Source organism: Bos javanicus, chromosome 11, assembly GCF_032452875.1.
Source record: "Bos javanicus breed banteng chromosome 11, ARS-OSU_banteng_1.0, whole genome shotgun sequence".
Taxonomy (NCBI): domain Eukaryota; kingdom Metazoa; phylum Chordata; class Mammalia; order Artiodactyla; family Bovidae; genus Bos; species Bos javanicus.
Genome location: NC_083878.1, coordinates 44,144,721 through 44,170,760, shown reverse-complemented (window position 1 = coordinate 44,170,760; position 26,040 = coordinate 44,144,721). Strand labels below are relative to the sequence as shown.

Genomic DNA, 26,040 nt, shown 5'->3' with positions numbered 1-26,040 from the left:
TCACCCTGCTTATTTAACTTATATGCAGAGTACATCATGTAAAATGCGGGGCTAGATGAAGCGCAAGCTGAAATCAAGATTTCTGGGAGAAGTATCAATAACCTCAGATATGCAGATGACATCACCTTTATGGCAGAAAGTGAAGAAGAACTAAAGAGCCTCTTGATGAAAGTGAAAGAAGAGAGTGAAAAAGTTGGCTTAAACTCAACATTAATAAAACTAAGATCATGGCATGCAGTCCCATCACTTCATGGCAAACAGATGAGGAAACAATGGAAACAGTGAGAACTTTATTTTGGCGGGCTCCAGAACCACTGCAGGTGGTGACTGCAGCCATGAAATTAAAAGACACTTGCTCCTTGGAAGAAAAGCTATGGCCAGCATAGATAGCATATTAAAAAGCAGAGACATTACTTTGTCAACAAAGGTCCATCTAGTCAAAGCTATGGTTTTTCCAGTAGTCATGTATGGATGTGAGAGTTGAACCATAAAGAAAGCTGAGTGCCGAAGAATGGATGCTTTTGAACTGTGGTGTTGGAGAAGGCTCTTGAGAGTCCCTTGGACTGCAAGGAGATCAGTCCTGGGTGTTCATTGGAAGGACTGATGCTGAAACGGAAACTCCAGTACTCTGGCCACATGATGAGAAGAACTGACTCATTGGAAAAGACCCTGATGCTGGGAAAGACTGAAGGCAGGAGGAGAAGGGGATGACAGAGGATGATATGGTTGGACAGCATCACTGACTCAATGGACATGAGTTTGAGCAAGGTCTGGGAGTTGGTGATGGACAGGGAAGCCTGGTGTGTTGCAGTCCATGGGGTCACAAAGAGTTAGACACGACTGAGTAACTAAACTGAACTGAAGGAAAATCAGAGTAAGAAATGTTACACAATAGTTCTTACAGCTGAGCATGAGTGTGTGGTACTTACAGCATGTGTTCCAAGGAGCAACAATCCTATACATTGTCTTTAGGAGCAAAGTTTATAAATATACACAGTGTTCTCGATGATCACATTAATGCCTCTGATCTCAAGGAGGCATCTTATTTCTTATGAGGTTTTTTTTTTTTTGTTTTATTTTTTCTGTGTTTGTTTTGGTCTTGTTTTAAAGAAGGCTCTAAATCAGTCATGCCACCTTCACTCACATTTCAGTGGTCCTACACTAGACTGATAGCTTTTAAAGACATAACTTGGTTTAAATAATGTATCTAAATCATGTCAAATCTAACTTTTAAAATGTTTTCAGAAATTTATTTACACAAGCCCTTGAGTTGTTTAGGAGGAAAGTCAAGCCACTTGACAAAGAGAAAAGACCAGACACTTAATAGCTGTGGCACCCTATTCCAGTACTCTTGCCTGGAAAATCCCATGGACGGAGGAGCCTGCTAGGCAGCAGTCCATGGGGTTGCAAAGAGTCGGACATGACTGAGCGACTTCATTTTCACTTTTGACTTTCATGCATTGGAGAAGGAAATGGCAACCCACTCCAGTGTTCTTGCCTGGAGAATCCCAGGGATGGCGGAGCCTGGTGGGCTGCTGTCTATGGGGTCGCACAGAGTCGGACACGACTGAAGCAACTTAGCAGCAGCAGCAGGGACTGGTCTGGACTCTCACTAATCCCTGTGGCACCTTGAAGAACAGGCACCAACACTGTCCTGCAGGGTTAGTGTGCTGACGCTCAGAGTGAGGTCATCTGCCCAGAGGGACAGAGTTAGCAAGGACAGAACTGGAGCTGGAACCTGGTCAGACGTGCTCCAAAGCCCACATTCATAACCCCGATAAATCCTGCCTAAAATGATGCCTCAGCAGAAGGTAAAGGGAAGCACTGCTCTGATGTGCTCTCCATCTGTCACACGTGCCCACTGTGACATGGAAGCTTACAGAGCCAACTGTAAGGACCCTCTCTTGGGACCTCATCCGTGAGCTTAGGGTCCAGCTCTCCCAGGACTGCTGAGCGCCCCCACTTCTGCTGTAGGCCAAACACAGAAAGGGAACTACTTCTTGAGAGTTCCAAAGAAACAAAGTGTATGACACAGAAATTTTTCCAGACACTTAAGGAACTCTAAAATACCACACAAATCGACCTTCCAAACTCTAGAGCAATGATGATCAACAAGACTGTTATGTTCATCTAAAGTAGCTTAGGGATTTGAGGTTTATAAAAGCATGTTTTATGTAGTTTAAATAAAGATCAGTTAATTAAGACCTTAAGGGTACACACAATGCCATTACCTGAACCTCATGAAAAGCACGAGATTGGCGTGGGTAGACTGGGACATGAATCACAACTCCGCACAACCAGTCAGTGAAAGGAAATGAAGATGCTGCAGGGAGGAAGCGGGGTCTTAAAGAGAAGAGGTCATCCAGACAGGCTTATTTTTCTAGTTGATACAATATCGAGGGACAGATTTTACATGCCAAGCAAATTATAGTGACTGCTGTTGCACACACACGAAGTAAATGGGAAGATTCCCCAAAAGACGGAATATAAGTTCTTGAAACCACACTCCTGAAACCTTCCTAAGACCCCAGACTAGAAAGAATGACAGAAGTTTTATCAAACAGTGTATCCACAAATGAGAAAGCATGAAGAGGAGAGATACTGTGCATGCCTGGCCCAGGGAATCTTGTCTCGTTAGGACTTGCAGGCCAGGGCAGGGTAGAGGCCCACCAGCTCCTGGGCAGCAGGCAGGTCCCCCCATCCCCGAGTGGAGTCCTTATCCTTCCTGCTTCTGCCATCCATCCTCTTTCAGCAGCCTGTAGCCACTGCTCCTACCCTCTCACCTACCATCCACTGAAGAGCCTCCTTTCCCATTCTCCACCTGTCCAGTGGACAATGCTTCCCAAACTGAAGAAATACTAAAAGAATGGCTGTTCACCTTGCCTGCCCACCACCTGTCTCCAGTTGTATTGCTATTCTACTTCTCCCCACAGGAGGTGTCTTGGTGGGACAGCCAGTCAGGCTCACGCCCACCCTGCCAAGACATGGGCACACATCCTAAGTTGGGCCCATAAGACATCTCACTGTCCTGGAAGAAAGACTGGAAATGGTCTGTTCATCCTTCCACTCCAACAGTAGAATGAAACTGCTGGTTTTCTCCCTTCGAACCTGCAAGCCCTGGCCAGCACCGTAATCATGACTGACATGGCCTGCTCTTCTGAGAATGGCAAAGGAAGCGAATGGACTATATTGCACTGCTGTACAGCGACAGCACAACCCAGTCCCCCTCAACATGGCCCACCTCTCCCTTCCTGAGTCCCATTAAGTTCACCTTCCAGTTCCCCTGGAAGGGTAAACACGCATCTGACCATCCCCCTGCCACCACCACTACCAAGCCCCTGTGTTTGTGCTTGGATGCCCATAGCAGCCTCCCGCCTGGGTCTCCTCATGCCCAGCTTCTGCTCATCATAACAGGGCAGGAGCGTCCTCCTCCCGCCCCACTCTGGGGCCCTCCACAGGCAGGGTCTCTCTATCCCATGGTGCACATCTACCCACTGACCAGCAGGACATACCTGACAAAGGGCTGGATGCGGATTTTAACTTAAATGTGATTCTTAGATTCCATATCCAGAAATTCCGAGCCTGTATTTCTACATCACCCACAGGTGACTGATAACTGATCTATCCCTCTTCTCACTCATGCACACACAGACCCCTGTGTAACCTCAGACTTGGAAGAATGAGAAATGAAGCCTCCTCTGGGAAACACTAGGGATGCCAGTGCTGGACAATTTCTCTTCAGCAGAGAAAATCACTTTACTAGAACCAGTCTGTTATAGCACGCCCAAAATTGGTGAGGAGGGTGAGCTATATAGAATTCTTAGTTTATTACGCTGCCAGAGCTAAAACACTCATTAATCTGTAGAATGGAAAAGTGTTTAGCCTCACCTGATATTAAACCTTCCCAAAGGTCACGTGCAGTGGCAGCTGGCTCTAGGGCTCCCCCCTCTCATGGTGTTTGCTCTGGTGCAGACAGGACACCACGGAGGGGCTGCAGAGTCAGAATGAGATGCCGAGGAACCCTTGGTCCCATAGCAGATTTAAAACAGTGCTGGTCCTGAGCAGAATTGTTTAGGAATGTGACATAAAAATAAACCTGATTTAGCACGTTTGCATAGTTTAATTTTAAAAAAAGACCTCAGGAGTGTATCAGCATATAAAATAATAAAAGAAGTTCCAACAACACTTCATGCTCTAACCACTGAGCAAGTTATAGTTCCTGTAACTTATGGTAATATCTTTAGTCTAATCTCTGACTCCCCACAAAAATGTTCATGCTTCCTTTATAAGAAATTTTCCTACATTTAGTCATTCCAGAACTTCCATCAGGATGAGAGACAACAGCTTCATAGTTTTATTTAATGATTTCATCTTCCAACTTTTTAAATAATAATATACTTTCATTTTTTTCATATAAATACAAAATTAAAATCAAATAATGAGAGTTTTTTCCTTTGGTTTCTATTTCAGCAGGTACTGGAATCCTGAGATTCTACCTTGTGTTCTTCCTTCTACGTAACTCCCTGAGTCGGATGAGGACTTAGAGACCTCCAAGAGCAAGAAGCCTTCCAGTGATTCAAGCAGCATAGAAACCGTGATAATAAATCATTATTAAGTGGTCTTTCATGGTGTGGGAGATTCTCCCGTCATCCTGGACAGATAAAGAGGTACCATCCTCCCTGCCACCCACTCCTCCGTTGGCTGGCTGCTCACCTGAGTGGCTGGTTCTCTGGGCCCACATCCATGAAGCCCATCTCCTCCAGCTTGCGGCGCCGGTACAGCTCATAATGCCTCGTGTGGGTCTGGTCTCGAAGATCCTCCATATTTGTACAAATGAGCATCTCCCGGAGCTTGACAAAGTCGCAGTGGTTTTCATTCTCCACTAGCCAGAGAGAGAGAAAATACCAATAGTGACTTTCAGTCCTGACACACAATTGGTATTTGTTGAATGGATGAGTAAATGAAAACATATTTGAAATAAGCAACAGCGAAATGATCAGTCTGACGAACAGCTATGGCTGTTTCACCCAAGTAGCCAAGGAAGCACTTCTTGTATCACACACACCAAATTACAGGCAGTGCTCATTAACAGACCAGAGTGCTGGCTTAAATTTGGTAGCCAAGGGAAACAGGAAAGAAATATATTCTATCTGGTACTGTATGCTCCACTAATTTCACTAATATTTTGTTACCAGTTTATAAACCATCCTTAGGACATTTCACGTACCACCTGAGAAGAGTATATAACATTTTTTCACTAAAACTTCAAGGTGGTAAATTCTGCACACTCAACAACACCATCTGTGCCTGCTGTGATTATCAAATCCTTGTACAACCACTATGCCACATTTGTGGTCCTGAGTCAGGTACCTAATTGTGACCAATAGTTGTAAATACAATTATCTTTATATTTTCTAAACATTAAAAATGTTAAGTTTTGTAAATATTTTCCACTAATTAAAAAATTTGTCAATTAAAAAAATAGCACTGAGAAACCATTATCAGCAGGGGTAGTCTATTTCCCCATTAGTTAGTACCATGAGTGAATGAACCAGACAGTTAATTTCATACTCATTGCAATGTTAGATACATGCTAAAAATCTTCATTTGGCTGACTGTTTGGGAAATAGTTGGCAATACTTTTATAAGTAAAAATATATAAATTTATAAGGTTTATTGTGTTCCAGAATTAACTAGTAATTAATTTATGTACTATGTTTAAACAATACTATTTACACTCAAATTCTGTTCAAAGTACCCAACTAGTGGTTCCTACCTTCTGAGTGTCTTAGCACACCTTGACAGGTAACTAACTGGTCTAACACAAGAAGTAGGGAGGCTCTATTTGGCTCTGCAGACGTGGCTAAAACAGAACACAGCCAGCCCTTCTGACAGCTAGTCAGAACCCAAAATAAGCATTGCCTCCGAGGATGCACTAAATGCAGCTTTTAGACTGTCAGGCAAGCACACATGTCCTCGTAGATCTCCTTTACCTTGTACGACGCCCCAGGGATACTGGCGAGCTTTGACCATCTTGTTTCCAACTTTCACTTCATCCATACTTCCCACCACAGCAAATGGCAGGTGTCCCTGCAAAGGAGCCAGCATATCAATCACATCTCATACCAATGGCAACAGAGAAAAGGACATTTACTAAATGACAAGTGTGTTAAAGTCAAATGGTCTGCTATGCCTTAGCTTTTAAAACCTGCCCTGTGAATATATGCCAGCTGTTCTATGGTCATCCTCAGGCCCTACAGAGAAAAGTAATTACTGAGAATGCCCCACATGCATTCCAACTTTGCTATAAGAATACAAAAAAAAAAGAATTCTAGCACAGGTATCATTTACCTCATGGTCTTGGATATAAAAGACTGTTGAAGAAATCACATACACATCATATAACTAAAGTATATAACTATATTTAGGGTATACATACATACATAACACCAATATCAAGTAGTATTTAAGTCCCAAACTATGCTAACTACAAATGTTACAGAAATGTAGAGGAGGGAGAGATCTCTGTGGCAGGAAGACACAACCAAGCTGGAGACAGAGCAAGCAGAATAGAAGAAATAGCACAGCAAGAGGAAGCAAGAGGAAGATTGTGAAAAAAGACACAGTGGCTGTATTTAATGGCAGTGAGGAGACTGTCCTGTCAGACACTGAGGATTAATTTAGGGGAAAATCTAATTTAAACAGTATTATGTTTAATATTTAATGATTGACTGTGTAATCTCTTAATTGTTACCCTCTGAAAATGTATTCCAGGTGGGCACACACACACAAAATCAGATATAAAGAGTTTAACACACAGGAATTATCACTTCCTTTACATAAGTCAGCTTTTTATATATTTAGTTTAAGTATCTTAATATGGACAAAGTGTGAAAAAATCAGAAAAGGAATAGAGGAGAAATGGAATGAACAGGTACTGAATGTCACTGCCAACCAGTGAACAAAGCTGTCTCCTTTGTTTTAAAAACATTTACCTGTTTTATAGGTAAGTTAACAGTCTCAGGAAAATGGGGAGCCCCATTTTATAGGTAAGTTAACAGTCTCAGGGAGGTTAGGAAGTTCCACAAGAACTCCAAAACCTTTGATCTGTCAAAATCCAACCAAGTATTTAAGAAATTTGGTAGCCTGAAGTAACACAAAGGACTTAGTCATTTTTAATCATACTGTTATGTATAATTAAAATATATACTAAATATATTCTATATTAAAACACAAAAGTTATGTGAATGTTTCACATGTACTTGTGATACTGTAAGGGAGGAGCTTAAATACCAGATTAGAAAGCTCCCTGTAAAGTCTCTCAAGAGGGAGGCTGTGCCGTCTTCTCCTGTCCTTAAGACAGGACAGAAAGGACTCTTACTAAGGAAATAAAAAATGGTTCCACAGAAGGAGAATCCCAGTCTCACAAATGTATCACTTCATTTAGGTGAAAGTAGGGAGGGAAGAAAAATGCTCACAAATGTAGTAGCAATGTCACTTTTTTTGTATATAAAACAGAATTATTCAATTAAGAGCTTACATTCATTGAAGCATTGATCTTAGCAATAGTTTCATCATCTGTTGGGAATTGGTATATCTGAACACCATTGCTGACCAGTTCACTCATGAGCTTGATCTTAAACTTCTGTAATTCAGTTTTAGAAATGGCATCTGCTTTGGCAATCACTGGTATAATGTTCACCTATTAAGAATAAAGAAAAACAAAATCTTATGATTCGAGGGTTTATTTTTTAATAACAAAGTTTCTGAATTCAAAACCACTCAAGCTCTGACAGATTTCCTTAGGACAGGCAAACTATGGTCCACTCATTGCCTGTTTACATAGGTAAAGAGTTCCTGAAACACGGCCAAGCCCACTCATTACACATCATGTATTTCCTGTGATCACTTTCATTCTGTAACAGCAGAAGTGAGCAGTTGCACCAGAGGCCCATGACCTGTGAAGCCTGAAGTATGTACTACCTGGCCCTTCAAGGGAAAAGCTTGAAGGCTCCTGATGTAGAAATCACTGCTTCATTCTTACCAGACAGCCCTACACAGCCATTCCTGCAAATGCTGGCCTGGTAATAACTGCTCTTCAGAAGTAGAGCTCTTACAAAGTTCATCCTGCATCTGAAGTCAGGTTCAGAAATCTCACATTTCCCCCTCTGTCTCTTACAATTCTATCATACACAAAATAAGTAGAATGTAAGAGAGGAGCTGAAATCACCTGCATAATTCACTAAGAATTTTTATCTGTTAATAATCTCAGCACTAAGTAATTTGGTGACTGATTTCAGCAGACCTATGGGTCAGGCCACAGGCCTCCTCTGCCTTCACTAAAGCAAGCCCCTCTTCCCAGTGAATGCATCTGATCTGACCCCACTGTCAGAATCTTACCCACATGTCGACAGAGGGAAATTTTATGGATACCAACTAAAAACATTCACGACTCAAAGGAATTAGTTTTTCAGCATTATTTAAAAGTCCTGTCACTGGCCAGAGTGGAAGAGATGCAGGGACATGAAGACTAGTTCTGTGAGATGTTTAAAAAATATTTATTTATTTGGCTGTGCTGGGTCCGAGTTGTGGAGTGTGGGATCTTCAGTCTTCATTGTGGCATGCAGGATCTAGTTCCCTGACCAGGGATTGAACCTGGGCCTCCTGCATTGGTAGCCACTGGACCACCAGGGAAGTCCCAGTTCTGTAAGATTAATGTATCAACAAAGGAGTGATATCACCACAGATTAAAGGGTTTGTAGGCTTTTCGTTATTTATTAGCTTGTTTTTAGTGAAAAACTTCAGGCTGAGTAGTCACATGTGTCAAAAGAGTGAACTGTCGGTATAATTTTCAGAGTAGAAATGAAAACTAAAATAATTCTTTTTCTATTCTTAAACATCCTTTTCTTCTCCAGCTTCACGTTGATTTACTGTATGTACATTTGGATTTATTAGTCTTAAATATGTTCCAAAGGGGATAAAGATTTTTCCAACTAACCATGAAATAAACTTTCCAGCAATTTTGGGTAAACGCCTTTCAAGATAAGTTAGTCAAAGTATATAAAAATTTGATGCCAAGTTCTTGATTTCAATATCATATATACTTAGATATTCAGTAAACTATGCCAAGTTATACTTCTAATTGATTCCAGGATCAATAGCAGAAGCACCCCAGTGTATGTAGCTGACATTAAGCTTTCTCATTGTAGTATGAAAACCTGACTGATATTTGACTGCTGAGGCATCTGTTTCAGATATCCATTAGAATAAACAGCCAGCACCTGAGGACACAGCTACTGGCTGCCATCAGGTAAGGAACAGGTCACCCTCCTGGAGGACTCCTTTCAGAAAGTCTAGGTGACCCACCTCTCCCTTCAGGCCCCAGGTCCCACGGGGGTGCTTTAAAGTCACCCACAAAGAGGGAACTGGAGAAGCCCGAGATGCCCCACCCTCAGACCCTGATAGAGGCTGATCCCTCTCTCCCTTTTCCCTCCCATCCTCTTCCCCCTGCACCTGCTGCGCTGTGTACCCTCAGATCCTGTAGGAACAACCCTTGATCCTCAGAGTCCCCCAGTGCTTGTTGCTGAGGTGCCGCCTGGGATTCTAAGAACCACGAGGGCCGGCCCAGTGTCCCTGGAGGTGGGAGAGTGTGTGAGGGCCCACTATGAGTAAATGCAGGTGTGGAGCACTTCACATTCCCAGCCAAGCTCATCACCATCAGCTGAAGGACATGACACAGGCTGAAAGCAGATGTCCCCGCAGATGGGGTCATATCACCAGCTGCACAGGTAATTCCCCATGTAGAGCAGTGGAGTCATCTTTTAAGAACAAGATGCACTATTGATTTAATCACCCTCAGACTTCTTTCAGAGGTAGATAGTTTTGATTTTAAAAGTGAAGAAACTGAAGCTCAGAGTGGTGGAAACTTGCCAAGAACACAGGGCGATCAAGTAGCAGAGGAGCCCTGAAAGTCACCCCCACAACTCCACACAGACCTCAGCCTGGAGCTCTGTCTGCCTGAGATGAAGCTGCCCACTCCTGCATTCATGTCCCTTTAGTAAGGGTGGATTTCCACACATCAGACTCAATTGTGAAGATAACTGGCTGAATGGTTACAATATCCCATCAGGTGAACAGACTCTCACTCCAGCTCCTCCAGGTTTGTCTCAGCCAGGGGACCACAGTGCTGGTCTCTGTGCTGAAATGCCCACCACCTGCCTCCCACACTGACTCCTGTACAGAAGGCAGCCCTGGTAGACCCCATGCTCTCCCAGTGCCAGCTCACAGGCTGCTCAGCCAGGTCAGAGGTCACAGGGGAACCCTGGAGACCTTTTTAGTGTGAGCGTGTAGTCTTTATCCTTTAAACAAAAAAACCTGAAGTGAGTTAATTTCTGGATACTACTACTTACAGCTCCCTGAATTTATATATAGCTCATTGGCTCAGAAATTAAAAATAGGTTTTCTGGATACAGTTCAAATTAAAATTAATTTACTGCATGAGACTTTAGACCTTAATCTTCATCAGTGAGCTTCTTATCATTTAATAGCATCATAAAGTAAAATTAGTGTCAAATAAATTCTATAGTTAAATGAAAATGAATACACATATTCTGACATGCAGTTTAATCACTAAAAAAGGACTGAAATTTTATGTTAACACTTTTTCTTTGTATCTCATCTTCCAAACTGAATTTCTCTGTAAAATATCCTAAAATTGAAACTTGCTAAATGTTTTAAAAATATACAGAATGAGATAGTTAAGATATATGCACATATCATAAATATATTTATATATTTAACAGTTCACTCTAAATCCTGAAACGCAACCACTGGTTCTTCTCCAGACGCACCTTGCTATCCAGGCTCTTCATGGTCAAGAGATCCAGTGTCTTCAGGGAGTGGCCTGTCGGGGAGATGAAGTAGAGGCACACGTGGACACGAGAGTCATGGTAGTTAAAGAGAGAGCGCTTGATCTTCAGCTCTTCTTGGAGGTAAGCTTCAAACTGAGCATCTATGTAGTCAACTATTGGTTGGTAGCTGAAAAAATATTTAAATATTTAATATGATATATTCATGGTATCTTGATAAAGTATTTGCATAAATTTAAAGTTTGAAATCTGTTTTTTCACCTGTGAACAAACAGTTGACTTCTATGCTAAATAGATAACTTCAGTAATAAAATAAATGTGCAAATGTGCAGGTACAAAGGCAGTACTTTGAAACTATCAGAACAACCTGTGCCTTAAATGATTTTACAGAAATGACACTGAATGTGCCTCTCACACTCATTCACACCTGGAGCCCTCTGGCATGGCTCCCCAAACCTGCCAGGCTGCTGAAGGAGGATAAGCATCTAATTGCAACCATGCTGGACATGGCGTATTACCCTACATGGTATCAGCAACATAAAAGTTACTTAAGTCAAATTCCATGACTTCTTGTTTCTGAAATTAAATTTGTGTGGCATGGAAAGCATTAACATAGTAAGGAAAGGGCACACCCACATGGAAGTATCATAACTGGTGACAGAGGCACAACTTTATTCTCATTTACTTACAAGCAGAGGAAGGCCCATCACAGCCTACAGGCTTAGTCCTTGCATGGATCCATCCTCCTGCCTGAAATGCCTAACCCCAAGAGAAAGCAGTGCCCAGGGGCTGCTCTGCTTTGGGAAGAACTGACGTGTGGGCATGTGAGGAGAGGACCCAAGACTACAGACATTTCCTATAACCATCTTGGTGGTAGAAAACTACGCATTTGTCAAAATTAAGTTGTACACTTAAACCAATGCATCTTATTTATTGTCTGTAAATTTTACATCAATAGAACTTATTTATAAACAAATTAGAAAGGAAGAACAATGCCATTATTTTCAGACTATACTATTGCATACATAGAAAACCTAAACAAATTTATTAGAGATGCATTAACTAGAATTAACCAGAGAATACACAGAAGTTTCTGTGTACAAGATCAATTATATTTCCACACATTAAATGGAAAATGAAATATTTGTAAAAGATATCATTTATGAGCTCATCAAAAATACCAAATATCTAAGGATAAATTTAAGTAAAGCTTTACATAATTCCTATATAGAAAACTAAAAAGCCATGTATCATGGGCCTTTGCCTCCTCCACTAATCTACTTCTTCCAGAAAGCCCACAAAAATTGTTTCTTGAAATCTATAGCAGAACACACAAATGTGCTGAACAGGTGAAAACATAATGAGAGTCAGTTTTGCAACATATTTTCACTCTAAAGCAAACTTTTGGGACCTAGAAAACTACCTGTAATAATGAAAATATATGAATTTCAAAAAGGAAAAAGAATGAACAGTCATTGCCTCAGTCTGTTTTCTCCTTTTATGGCTTAAATTTCATATTTAAGTCAAAATCATCTTTGTAATAAGATAGGAGAAATAATGACAAAAAAAGTAACCTAATACAAAATATAAATTAAAATTGAATCATCACACCTTTCCTGCAATGCTTAATGTGGCTAATTTAGTTAGAACTTCACAAAAAAATTCATGTACCATGGATTTGGTAATTATGTATTTGCCATGTATGCCTTTTTTTTTTTTTCTCAACAAAACAGGTCTTGCCTGAAAATTACTTAATATACACTGAACTGTCATATCAGGAAAAAATTAAAACTATTTTTGCTGCCATGCACACTTTAAAAATGTGATTCAAATTATTCTAAAGAAAATAGACAACTGGATAGAAAAATGTCAATTTGTTAACAAAAACAAAATATTGCTTTATTATTTAAAGAATTGAAGTCTGGGAAGAATGTCATGGGTTTCTACAGATTAAAGTCAAATCAGCACACATAGCAAGAAGGCAAATGTTCTGTAATAAGAAAAAACCTGTTTTATTACTAGAGGAAAGCATGTACCTCTCTTCTTTGTTTATTTGGTCACCAAATCCCACTGTATTCACGATGGTTAGTTTCAATCGAACGTTACTTTCCTGGAGTTCATACGTCTGTGCTTTAAGTCTAACATGTGGGTAAAAATGTGAGGATTCATGGTCTTCAAAATTAGTATTAAACAGTGTGTCAATCAGCGTTGATTTTCCAATTCCAGTCTCTCCTGAAAGAAATGCAGATACATATTCATATTCACAGGTGCACAGGATAGATGAAGAACAGAACAGTAAACTCTTACAGTGATTTGGTTTCATGAATCCCAAATATTTCAAATATTGCAAAGGCTGGATTGTCCCTGAAAGAAGTACACGCTAAGGTGGTTCATTCTAAGCTGAGCATAAAAATGAGCCCTGTATGCCGAGTTACTCAGAACTCTGAAGAAGGCACTGAACTGTTTAAAGAGCAAAGAGAAAGCTTAAAGCAGCACGGCTAAGAAAAAACTGATAGAACTTAAATAACTGAGAAAATCTGTACTCGTGCTCTCAGGTTGCTCAAATGGGCACCATACTGCCCATCACAAGGAGGTGAGCACAGGAACAGGACGAAAAAGTCTGGACAGGCTGGGCACTCACCCACACAGAGAATATTAAAGCAGAAGCCTTGCTGGATGGACCTGTTGACCAGTTGATCAGGCAGACTCTCAAAACCAACATGGCCAGACATGGTTAAAGAGCGAGGGCTGTCTTTTTGCTGCAAGAAAACAAAAACAATGGCAACAGTTTTTTTAAAGTTTTACTGAGACAGAGTATAGGCACATTGGAAAGCACAGACATAATTTATCAAAAAAACTAAAGACTTTTTTGATCATTATACCTCCCCCAGGATACAACTGGTTTGTGAGAAACCTGTGTCCAGACCCTCAAAACATGTATTTCTTATTATCTTCCTACTATGACAGCCTGACACCATTTAAACATTAAAATATTTGATTTCCCCACACAGAAAAATACTCAAACTATGGCATAATCACTCACAAAATGGAGTGTGGTGTGTAAAAGTCATGAAAGATGTTTATGATGAATTTTAGATATAAATTGTCACATTACAATGTCAAGTGAAAGAGGTACAGCACAAAGTTACAGATGGAGTTCCAGCTCACAGTTGTGACAGCATAACTTATGTCACACTCAGCCTCCTTGCTGGTTAGTTACAGTCAGTTCCCTCAAGTCACTGCAGCCAAAGGCAGAGAGACTGTGGAGTGAGGGACACACCCTTGTAGCTTCTCCCCTGAAGGCAGACCCAGCCGCTGCTGTACAAGCAGAGCTCAGGAGGGAACTAGGCTGACTGGGTTCAGAAGCCAGTGGAGACAAGGGCAGGCAGGTCAGCTGAAAGGGGAAATTCCAGAAAGGAGGGAGTCCACAGTTGGCTCACACACGCCCCTCAAGTCTTTGGCTGAGTGCTGACCTACACACGAACAGAGAAATGAGAATTGGAATGGCCAGCCTGGGGAGCTTAGACTTTAAGTCTATAAGTTAAAGGACTCAGTAAACACATGAAAACCTACATGGGTCTCATTTTAGGAGTAAGGATCAGGTCCCAGCACTCAGAAATCCTCCCTCGTGCTGAAGGCACAACTGAAGTAGACCTGCTGTAAACAGAGATGAGTGTGACCAGCCAGTGACTCAGCTAGTACCTGCTGGACCAGAGGCCAACACTCCTCAGAAGAAGACAGTCCAGCACCTCTCCAGTGTGTCATCCACAGCACCTAACTGTACAACCAAAGTACTACACAGAAAGAAGCAAAAAACACAGTTCACAGTCAAGGAAGAAGAAAACGGGCAGCAGAGCAAGATCCACATATAAGCCACATGTTGAACTAGCTGGTAAGAACTTTAACTCTGACAAATATGTTAAAAAGAAAAATGTTCTCTTTCTCTACAGAAGAGATATATATGACAGGTGACATGACAGGTAATTATAAGAGAAACAAGAAAGCTCTCGACAACAACAAAAGGTGACAAATTCCTGGAGTGGAAAAATGCAACATCCAAAATAAAATAGTATTAACAGCAGATCAAACAATGGGAGAAAGACTTGTTCAGTATCATATCCATACTAAATATCTTTGTCCATCTCTCATAGAAAATATAAAACTATAACAGAGCCTTAAAAAACTGGCACAATATTAAATGGTCTAACACACTTAGTGGGAATGCTAAATGGAGAAGAAATGGGAGCAGGGGATGGAGGACAGAAATTTGTAAGTAATAGTGACTGATAATATTCTAATTGTTTCAGCATGAACTCAGAGATCCAAAAATTTCAACAAACTGCAAACAAACAAAAGCAAAGGAATCCACAGCCAGGCACATCAGAAAAAACCATTTAAAAGTAAGAATGGAGAAAGATCTACAAGTAGCCAAAGATGGCAAGACATATTACAGACAAGTAAAACATAAAATGATCACGGTATTGGCACAAGAAATGATGTAAACCAAAAGAGAACAGAACGTCATCAGTAAAATGCCAAAAGTAAGAAAATGACAACTCAGGATTCTTTATTTTTCCGAAATGTGTTTATATCTTTATGGCTACACTAGGTCTTTGTTGCTGGGTTTTCTCTAGTTGTGGCGCAGGGCTACTCTAGTCATGGTGCGAGGGCTTCTCACTGCAGTGGTTTCTCATTGCAGTAGTGTGGCGTACAGGCTTAGTTCTCGGACCAAAGGATCAAAGCCCTGTCCCCTGCACTGGCAGGCAAATTCTTAACCACTGGTCCACCAGGAAAGTCCCTTACAACCCAGAATTCTGTATCCAATGAAAATATCCCTCACAGGTGAGGGCAAAATGAAAACATCTTCACACAAAATCTAAGAATTTTACTGCAAGCGGGCCTTACCTGATAAGAAATATTAAAAATTCTCAAGAGAAAGGAAAATGACAACAGATGGAAATTCAGATCTACAAAAAGGATAAAGATTTGTCAGAAAGGTAAAAATATGGGTAAATACAAGAGAATTTTTTGCATGTTTTAATTTCTTGAAAATGTAGATTGACTGTTTAAAGCACTAACAACAGTGTGATGCAGGACTTACGATACATGGAGAAGCGGGATTCATGACCATGACAGAACAGAAGATGGGAGGGGAGGAATCACCCTGCTGTAAGACTCCTGCGCTGTCCATGAGTTGCCATCACCCTGCTCAAAGGCAGTGAGGGGTAAGTTAAAGCCCACATCAACTACTGTTTTAAAAAAAAGAAGTTTAGCTAGTAAGCCAAGAATGGAGATAAAATGCAACCATAAAAACACTCCATTAATTCAAAAAGAGGCAGGAAAATAAAAAAATGAAAGAATAAAAGGGACAAATAGGACATAAATGGCCAGGCGGCAGACTGAAACCAGCCACGTCTGTAGTTACAAGGAAGTGGTCCCAGCCAGCTGTCCAGTAGACCCTTCCGGGACAATGCCAAGCTGCCAAAGGAACCACTAGCCACATGCAGACATGGCACACCTGGTTGTGACACTTGCAACTGAGGAAGGAACTTTCAAATTTTATTTAATTTTAATTAATTTAAATATCCAGGTGTGGCTAGTGGCCACCATACTGGACAGTGAAGGTCTAAGCTTTCCAAATAAAAGGAAATTGTCAGACTGGATGAAAGAGCAAGACCAACTCTGTGCTGTCAATACAGTAACTGACAAGCTCCTTGTAAAATTTACATGGGAAGCCAGAGGACTTGGCATCGCCAGAATCACTGTGCAGAAGAACAAGCTGAAGGATACACACTAGCTGGTCTAAGGCTGCAGTCACCAAGTAGCGTGTGTTGTGACTGTCTACTACTTACCTACAATTTAACAAAGAGGAGGGGCTGGGGAACATGAGGACTTAACAGTGGGCACTCAGTGCACCAGTCACCGAGCAATTACAGTAGATTCAGCAAAGCAGCGTGTCAGAAGGCAGGTTAAGAGTAATTCAGAAAGTCTGTGAGGTGGTAAAATAAAGATGGATAAGCTACTGTTACCAGTAAGAGAGCAAGAATGAACAAATCACCATTTACCAAAACTATGGGGACTTCAGCATGTGTGGAGGAAGAGAAGAGACTACAGAGCACAAAACTACAGGAAACCAATCATGATCACCTATGCTCATGTTTGCAGTTTTCTTTTAAAAAAAAAAACTCACCTTGTTCACCAGATTAAATTTACTCCTCTCTTTTTAAATAACTTTTTAATAAAAAACTACCAAAACCTGTCCTCCAGCGCAAGTACATTCAGAACCCCCTTGGAACCATGAAAGTCTGACGCTGTGCTCAGGAAGGCTCCTACAGGGCCATCCCATGGCACCACGCCTTGTCATCACTGAAGTCTATGAGGACACCTGCCAGAGCAGGGCCAGCTCCCCGACCGCTGTGGCAGAGCTGGAACCTGAATCTGCTTGACATCAGGCAGGGTAGAGACACTGTGGCCACTCAACAGTGATTCAGTCGATTACTGATTTTGAACTTGGATCAACGTTAACAGTTAATTCACATTCAAGGTGAGTACCAACAACAAGTCTGTCTAACCGCATCCTGAAACCACAGAGGCATCCACAGTACGAGGTGGGTCTGGTCTACTTAAGAGACATACTCACTTTCTGTTCATGGTCAGATACTTGTGAGGATGTATGAGCTGTTTTTGTTGTAATGTGAGACTGAAAGAGCTGAAAAAGAAAACACAGATGTTACTTAAAAGAAAAAAAAACCTATATCTAAGTAATATATTAATAGTTACATTAAAAAGGAATTCTAGTATTGTCATTATCACTAGGCTTTGACTTGTGATCTACACAAGGTTTTCTTGCTGGAAGGATGTCTGCAGAGGTCAGTACCATGTGATAGTCAACACATGATACACATTATTGCACTAACACCTTCACTCACAAAAATGTAAGTTATCATCACAGAACCCCTGCTATAGCCATCCCCAGGCCGATGGGGCCCAAGCAGCTGTGGGGTTCTCAGAGTAATGCTGCCTCAAGAGCACTCCATCCTGGCATGCAGCACAGGACATGGAGAAAACGTGTCCTTTTTAAAAAGGAACAGTAACATGGATGTAGTATGAAAAAGCGCAAGCAGTGGCGAATGAGAACAGAGAGCAGACTAAGTTCCCTCCTCCCCTGACTCCTGCAAGCTGGCAGTTCTCTCCCTTGGGGGTAGAGGCAGCCTGGAGTGTGAATGCACAGTGTCTGTGGCTCATGACTGGCGATCTGCAGTGGTTGTCCTTGCCACCTAATCTATGGTGGGGACCGCGTCAGCAGAGCATGAGCTACCTCCCTCCCTTCCTCCCTCCCTCCCTCCCAGGATAGTGCCCCTTCTGTAAACTGCACAACATGCAGATGCACCATCTTTAACTACAACAGCTGCACTGCAGTGAACAGCAGCTTGTCTACACATGGGACTAAGGGGAACCTGATGCTGTGGCAAGGGAGGGCACCTTGAACCCCAACACATGGGGTGGCCAGGACTGCATTCTACAGAACACTAATGACCCCTTCCCGTGGTACTTTCTGGGTAACGTGAGCTCTTGAAGGTGGGCCCTGGGACCTCACCAGGCACCCTGAGCAGCCAGCTGAGCGCACTGTGCCGGGAGTGGCTCTGGCCAGTGGGAATGCGCTGTGTATTAAGAGACATCCAGGTCTCGGGGTGAACACAGGAACTGTCGTATGTATAAGAGAAAAGCACCTTGATACAAAGCCCACCAGAACTGGACTAGTGTGGCTTTAACTATACACACACTGCCCTGACTTTCCCTACCCCTGCCACCATGTGTCACGTGAGCTGGAGAGCACACCCCGAGTCTGAGCCAGCACAGAGGAGCCAGGGCACTGGGAAGACAGCCATGGTCACAGCCACACACAGAAGAGGGAAGACGACAAAGCGCTGGCCCAGGAGACACCAGCCTCAGGCAAGACGGCACTTAAGATAGAAAACATCTGTATAGAACAGTCTTTTGGACTCTGTGGGAGAGGGATGATTTGGGAGAATGGCATTAAAACATGTATATCATATAAGAAATGAATCACCAGTCCAGGTTCGATGCAGGATATAGGAACCTTGGGGCTGGTGCACTGGGATGACCCAGAGGGATGGTACGGGGAGGGAGGTGGGAGAGGGGTTCAGGATGGGGAACACGTGTACACCCGTGGCAGATGCATGTTGATGTATGGCAAAACCAATACAATATTGTAAAGTAAAAAAAATAAAAAAAATACATAATTTTTAGATGTTAAAAAAAAAAAATCTCTGAGCCCTGAAAGTGAGGTGGAGTATCCTATCTGGATAAAGTGAACCATCAGTAGAAGAGTTTGCTGGAAACAAAGGGCTCATCATCTCTTGTTGTGACGTTATGAAGAGGCCAGAAGTGGAGCAGGGAGCTGCAGGATGAGGCCCGGAGTGTCCACCTGGGGTGGAACCTGCTGTCAGGACACCAGGCACCATGGAGGGAGACTGAGCACAGCAGAGCCTCTGTGTCTGCCAGCATTAGATGGGAGTGGGTGCTGCATGTCTAACTTAATTTTATCAACTACAGGACTCTAATGAAGATTAGTCTTTAAAAAACTGCAGTAAGTAGTCTTGGGTTTTTAGTATAATGGATAGCATACTGAAATTTTTGTGAAATGCTGCTTAGGAAGCAGTATCATTGATACATAAAATTTGCTTAGAAAAAATAAGGTTTTGTACTTCTTTATTATTAAACTTTAAACTTTGACTAATAAAACCAAGGTTACATTTCTGTCATTTATATGAGTTCATATCAAGTATTCACTTTTGTTCGTTCATTTCCTGTGTTTCTGAACACCTGCCAGAAAGCCTACTTAAAATCTCTGTGGATAAATGGTTTGATGAGGAAGTACAAATGAGTCACATAAAACTATTATAAATAGTTGTTCTTAATATTTCCACTGGTATACCTGGCTAGTCAGATTTCCAAAACAGATTTTAGAATGAAAACAGTTTTTAATAAATTAACAAAGACATTATTGAAGATAAAATAACAAGGGGACAAGAATTGACCCAGTGCACCTCTAGTGGTAAATCCTAAATTAAAAACTTGGAAGTGGGATTCCAATCTGCTCTACCACTGACTTACCTTCTTACCGTCTACTTTCTTACAAGCCCTGTGCTGGGAACGGGGTATCAGGAGGAAGACATGGCCCTTGATCTTAAGGGCTAATCTCGCAGAAACACAGGCAAATGATTGACAGTCCGCTCTCATTTCAAGGCAAAAGGGAGACCAACAGTCCCTATCTACACCTGATGACAGTTGGTAGTTTTTGTGTTAAATACATGCATCATAGATACACAAACACATGTATTTAAATCTATACATCCACATCCTAGAAAGGAAGAATGTATACAGTACTTTTAACTCTTAGCAAAGTCTAACACATTTTTTAAAAGTTTTAGTATATAACGAATCACACACACACAAAAATGCCAGAACATTTGGGGTTAGATCAGGTTCTCCACCTTCTTCAAAGTATCAGCTTGGGGAGTGTGGGCAACACAACAGATGTGGCATGCAATCTGTTCTGGGGTCCTCTGAACATAGGTGGTAGGGATCTTCTTCCTATGGGTCAGTTACAGGAAGGCATTTGGTGATTCAGGACAGGACCCAAGCTCTTCTGACCCTCCAGCAAACAGTCCTGTGACTGCCTGATAGCCTCTCTTTAGGCATAACAATGAGCTTTGGGTGAACAGAATTATGACTTGGGTTACAATTGCTTCATTTTACCTTCGTGTTCCCACTGTTTATCTTTGTAAAGCCAATCCAAGGAACAGAACCAAAATTTTCTAACTGTCCTCTGGTATTTCTTAAGAGTTTAGTTCAAAAAAAAAAAAAAAAAGAGCAGAGAGGCCAAAATAGTTAAACTGGGTCTATTTTATGGGTTTCAATAGGTCAGGGTTCTTTGGCTTAAGATAGTACTTTGAAAGTTTCCACAGATACATTATTTAAAATAATTTTATTAAATCTTCATCTTAAATAAATGTTAATATGCTGATCTAAAATTTTCCTAAAAACAGATAGTAAAATTACCTTATTCAGATTATGTGGAAGATGATTCTTGAAGTACATAGTAATTACAACCAGGGAAAAAAGAGAGAATCCAACTGAATCAGTAAGACTTGACACAGGAGAAGCAGTGTGTTGGCCTCCTGTCCCCCAGAGGACAGACTTGGTCAAGGACAGCTTGGGGTAGGCCAGGTTCCATCAAAATATCACTTCAATTTTACCATCATCTCCAATACACATAAAAGAAGGTAACTACAAAGTCTGATATGCAGCCTCAAAATATCATCAAGACAGAAAAATTCTTGATAGTAATTCATAATGAAGAGATTTTAAACTCAAAAAAAACCTTTACAGTAATGTGTATTTAAGGGTTAAAATATAAATGAAATTTTATTTTGAAATTACTTTCCTCCCTTAAGTAGAAAAGGAATAGTTTGTGTATTATAGAAAAAAATACCCTTTGTAATAATTGTGTTACTGTAGTAACAGTACAGTGAACATCCTTCTGTGGCAGCCAGAAGGTATGCCCCTCAGATTGTCCCTCCAGTAAGCACCTGCAGGACCAGACCCCAGACCACTCCTTCCTAGGCAATCCTAGCCCAGGCCTGAGCAGAGTAGTGGGGCAGTGGGTCAGGACCTGGGCCATTCTGCCCTGTGAAGACTGACCTGGCAGGTACTGGGCTGGCCCAGACTCTGCCAGGTCTGCATGGCTTGTGAGCCTCTGTGGATTCTGTTTCTTCCCCTTTCTCCTCCAGGGCCTGACATCCCTTCCACACACAGCCCTCTGTCCCCCACAGAGGTTCCTCCTTGATGTCAGGTGGCAAAGTGTGGTAAATGCCAGACAGGGACACGACCCAGAGCAGTCAGGGCAGCAGTGGGGGCAGAGTTTCAGCAAGGTGCAGATCAGCTCAGCAGAGAGAGGACAGGCTTGTGCCAAGAGAACTGGACTCCTGCAGGCAAAAAACAAAAAACAACAACAAAAAAAAGCGTGCCACATCCAATTACCTCAAAACAGATCATAGGCCTAAAAACTCTAGAAGAAAAAGTATAAAGTTTTTGTGGCCTTAGGCTTAGGCAAAGATTTCTTAGATACAAGAAGCGTGATCCACAAGACAAAAAATGATAAACTGAACCTAATAAACCAAAAAAACCTCTGCTCTTCAAAGTACAGTTAAGAGAATGAAAAAACAAGACACATACTTGGCTAAAAGATTTGTAAGTCATTTATCTCATAAAGGACTTACGTAAGAAATATCTATATATTTTCAAAAACTTGGACAACTAGAAACAGAATAACTCAGTTTTTTAAAAATAGGGAAACACTGGAACAGATGCTTCACCAAGGATATAGGGATGGCAGATAAGCACACGGCAAGAGAATCAACATCATTAGTCATTGAACAAATGCAAATGAAAACACAAGGTGTCACTGCATGCCTACCAGAATGACCTAAAAAATTATCTGGCAAGGATGCAGAGCAGTTGTTAGCAGGAATGCAAACCCTGGCACAAACATTTTGGAAAACAGTTTGGCCGTTTCTGAAGTTAAAACACACAACATACTCAGCAATCCCACTCCTAGATCATCAGCCCAAGGAAAATGAAAAGTAATACTTGAATAAAAACCTGTATGTGAATGTACGTATATAGTAACTTTATTAAAAACTGTTAAAAACTGGAAACAGCCTAAATGGTCTTCCAGTGGCAAATGGATGAACAGATTACACTGTGGCCCACGTGCACAATGGGCCACCACTCAGCAGTAAGGGAACGTGAGCAACGTGGTGGATGGGTCTGCTCTGCACTGAAGAAACCAGCTCAGAGGCCGCAGGAATCCACATGTATGGTGCAGGCGAAGCCACAGGGGCAGAAGGGGATGAGGAGGCAGACAACAGAGTAGCACCAGGGGATGTGGGCTGGAGGATGAGGCAGAAATTCTGTAGTTTTCATTGTGTTTGTAGTTATACAACGGTATACATTCATCAGAACTCGTGAAACTTTATACTAACTGGAGCCTATTATACAGAGTGAAGTAAGCCAGAAGGAAAAACACCAATACAGTATACTAACGCATATATATGGAATGTAGAAAGATGGTAACAATAACCCAGTGTACGAGACAGCAAAAGAGACACTGATGTATAGAACAGTCTTATGGACTCTGAGGGAGAGGGAGAGGGTGGGAAGATTTGGGAGAATAGCATTGAAACATGTAAAATATCATGTATGAAACGAGATGCCAGTCCAGGTTCGATGCACAATACTGGATGCTTGGGGCTAGTGCACTGGGACAACCCAGAGGGATGGTATGGGGAGGGAGGAGGGAGGAGGGTTCAGGATGGGGAACACATGTATACCTGTGGTGGATTCATTTTGATATTTGGCAAAACTAATACAATTATGTAAAGTTTAAAAATAAAATAAAATTAAAAAAAAATACCTTTGAAAGACATCATTAAAGTAAGGGATTTCACACACACAAAAAAAGTAAATGTTACTGTGCATAATTATAGCTCAATATAAAGTTAATTCTTAAAGATATAACAGGATTTTCTAACAGTAATTAATACATGGAAAAGCAGCAGCTAACAAAAATAGATTATCTGAAGACAATGATTTAAGATGATACATGTATGATTATTTGTGAGAACCAATAAAGAAAATATACAGCAAAATATGCAAATACAAAATGAGATTAAAATATTTTCTCCAACTTCAAATTACAATTCATTATTGGTTTCTTTTGGCTCTCAGAGTCATGTGGAAACTGTAAGTTATAATTCTTTTCCACACAACAGAATCTGTTACTATATGACAAGCAGCTTATCTTTTCCTAAAACAGAGAGCCCCTAGAAATTGTCTCAATGACCTGTGTCACAGGAGAGAACGGTTAACATGACGACAGTATAAATGTATGGTGTAAGAAGGCTGCTGGAGTTAACTGCGCATGGCAGCAAGAAACAGAGGTCTGGAGTGCTGAGTAACTGCCAGAGCCATGCACCAGGGCCTGGGCAAAGATGTACCAGCACAGCAGAAGCAAAACAAGACACTGTTCCACAAATTTTGAGACCGTTTACCCTCACCCCCAAGAATGGAGATAACAGTCCTCAGCTCAAGGGGCCGGTAGGAGAAATGTGATAATGCAAGGCCAAACAAAACCCACCCCAGTGGATGCAGTCAGCACCAGGAGACTTCCGTTATCCCAGTGGTGTCCCCAAAAAATATATCTCTGATACATAACGTTTGCAAAGTCTTTAGATATTCCTAGATCTCTAAGAAAGTAAAGATACATCTAAAGAAGTTGAAAATAATGGTTAGTTTCCTTTAGTTTTCAAAAAATATACATTAAATTTTACAGCTATTTTTTTCATGATTGGCAAATACAATTGAAAGGCATCTTGTGATATTCTAAGATTGAGAATACAGGCTGAGTATGAGATGATGAATCTTTTTCATGCTTAAAATATTACCTCTGTGCTCATCCATGGCTGTCTCTTCCTTTAATACTCACCTCAATGCTGTGCTTTGCCAAAAAGGCTTCATTCTTTATATTTAAAGCTAGTACAAATCACCATGTCACATATAGGTTGTTTTCTCCAAAAGTTCATTTTAATAAGCTGCTTGGATTTACAGAAACAACATTACATTTAAAGTCCTGGTAGGTTGACAAATACCTTATTTAACCCATAACATACTATTTATAATCTTAGACTAATTTTTTTCAAATCCAGCAGCAGACAAAACACATTTATTGCCCTATTCCTAAAAAGACTACTCCAGATCATGCATTCTTAATGGGGGGTATCCCCACCATAAATGTGGTAGAAATTGGTTCTGGGGGGTACCAAAAAATTCAGTGGTTTGTGGCCTTCCAAATCTCAGTCAACCTTACCTGAAAACAACTTTTCTAGTTTCTTCTTTAGTACCAACTCCCCTCTCCTTTCTTCTCTGGTACCAACTCCCTCTCATTTCTCCTAGAGGAATTCTAGTACTGAATTCCTCTCATGAGGGAGAACTTGATTAACTGGATCAATTCATAAGACTAGGTAAATGTTATTAATTAACTGAATTTAATTTAAATTTCATTTTTGTCCTGAAAGGTCAGTAATGAAAAATGGTAGAGAACTACTGCTCAGATAAACCCTGAAACAGGCCACGTCTGCATGCGGCATTTTCCATCTTCCTCTGCAGCCCTCTCCACACTGTCTCGCACTCCAGTTTCTTCACCCAGTTCAGTCCTAAATCAATTGCCCACCTGTCTTCACTCAACCAAATTCTGTGGTCCATGTGATCATTTTGGTTAGCTTTCTGTGGTTGTGGTTTTCATTCTGTCTGTCCTCTGATAGATGAGGATAAGAGGCTTGTGCAAGCTTCCTGATGGGAGGGACTGGCTGTGGGGGAAAACTGGGTCTTTTTATGGTGGGCAGGGCCATGCTCAGTGAATCTTTAGTCCAATTTTCTGCTGATGGATTTATTAAAATGCAGAGACTTTATCAACCAAGGTCCATATAGTCAAAGCTATGGTTTTTCCAGTAATCTTGAATGTATGTTAGAGTTGGACCATAAAGAAGGCTGAGCGCCAAAGAATTGAGGCTTTCAAATTTTGGTGCTGGAGAAGACTCTTGAGAGTCCCATGGACTGCAAGGAGATCAAACCAGTCAATACTAAAAGAAATCAATCCTGAATATTCATTGGAAGGACTGATGCTGAAGCTGAAACTCCAATACTTTGGCCACCTGATGAGAAGAACTGACTCATTTGAAAAGACTCTGATGCTGGGAAAGATTGAAAGCAGGAGGAGAAGGGGACAACAGAGGATGAGATGGCTGGATGGCATCACTGACTCAATGAACATGAGTTTGAGCAAGCTCCGGGAGATGGTGAAGGACAGGGAAGCCTGGCATGCTGCAGTCCGTGGATGGGGTCACAAAGAGTCACACATAACTGAGCGACTGAATAACAACTAGGCAGTCCTGGTTTATTAATAACTCAAAGTAATATTCCAGTTAAAAAGTATACACTTGACTAAGTGAAAATATCACTGTGTTCTACTTATTTTTGTCCATGAAAAAACTGGAGAACAGACCACTCACAGAACATTTATGGTATC

General features: G+C 41.3%; 1 protein-coding gene and 2 long non-coding RNA genes across 10 annotated transcripts in view; 2 read left to right on the top strand and 1 right to left on the bottom strand.

Annotated features, from left to right (window-relative positions):
• LOC133257054 (uncharacterized) overlaps positions 1-10,854 on the top strand; it is a 38,672-nt gene extending 27,818 nt beyond the window's left edge. The window contains exons 3-4 of one of the 2 annotated variants that reach the window (XR_009739387.1): positions 4,471-4,667; positions 9,255-10,854. This is a non-coding gene — a long non-coding RNA (uncharacterized LOC133257054). Of the gene's footprint in view, positions 1-4,470; positions 4,668-9,209 lie in introns of both variants that reach the window. The other variant, XR_009739386.1, reaches the window with a different exon arrangement.
• The window catches only part of SEPTIN10 (septin 10), a 50,409-nt gene that overhangs the window by 14,704 nt on the left and 9,665 nt on the right, over positions 1-26,040 (bottom strand). For 4 of the 7 annotated variants that reach the window (XM_061432509.1, XM_061432507.1, XM_061432508.1 and 1 more), the window contains 7 exons: positions 17,509-17,577; positions 13,510-13,627; positions 12,905-13,100; positions 10,851-11,037; positions 7,541-7,702; positions 5,994-6,090; positions 4,714-4,882 (listed from right to left, as the gene is read on the bottom strand). In XM_061432509.1, coding sequence (XP_061288493.1) covers positions 4,714-4,882; positions 5,994-6,090; positions 7,541-7,702; positions 10,851-11,037; positions 12,905-13,100; positions 13,510-13,627; positions 17,509-17,577 — 998 coding nt within the window. Of the gene's footprint in view, positions 1-4,713; positions 4,883-5,993; positions 6,091-7,540; positions 7,703-10,850; positions 11,038-12,904; positions 13,101-13,509; positions 13,628-15,773; positions 15,836-16,720; positions 16,858-17,508; positions 17,578-26,040 lie in introns of those variants that run through there. The other 3 variants (XM_061432511.1, XM_061432510.1, XM_061432512.1) reach the window with 3 other exon arrangements.
• LOC133257056 (uncharacterized) lies at positions 13,624-19,658 on the top strand. The gene is made up of 2 exons (XR_009739389.1): positions 13,624-14,760; positions 15,176-19,658. It is a non-coding gene; the product is annotated as an uncharacterized LOC133257056 (long non-coding RNA).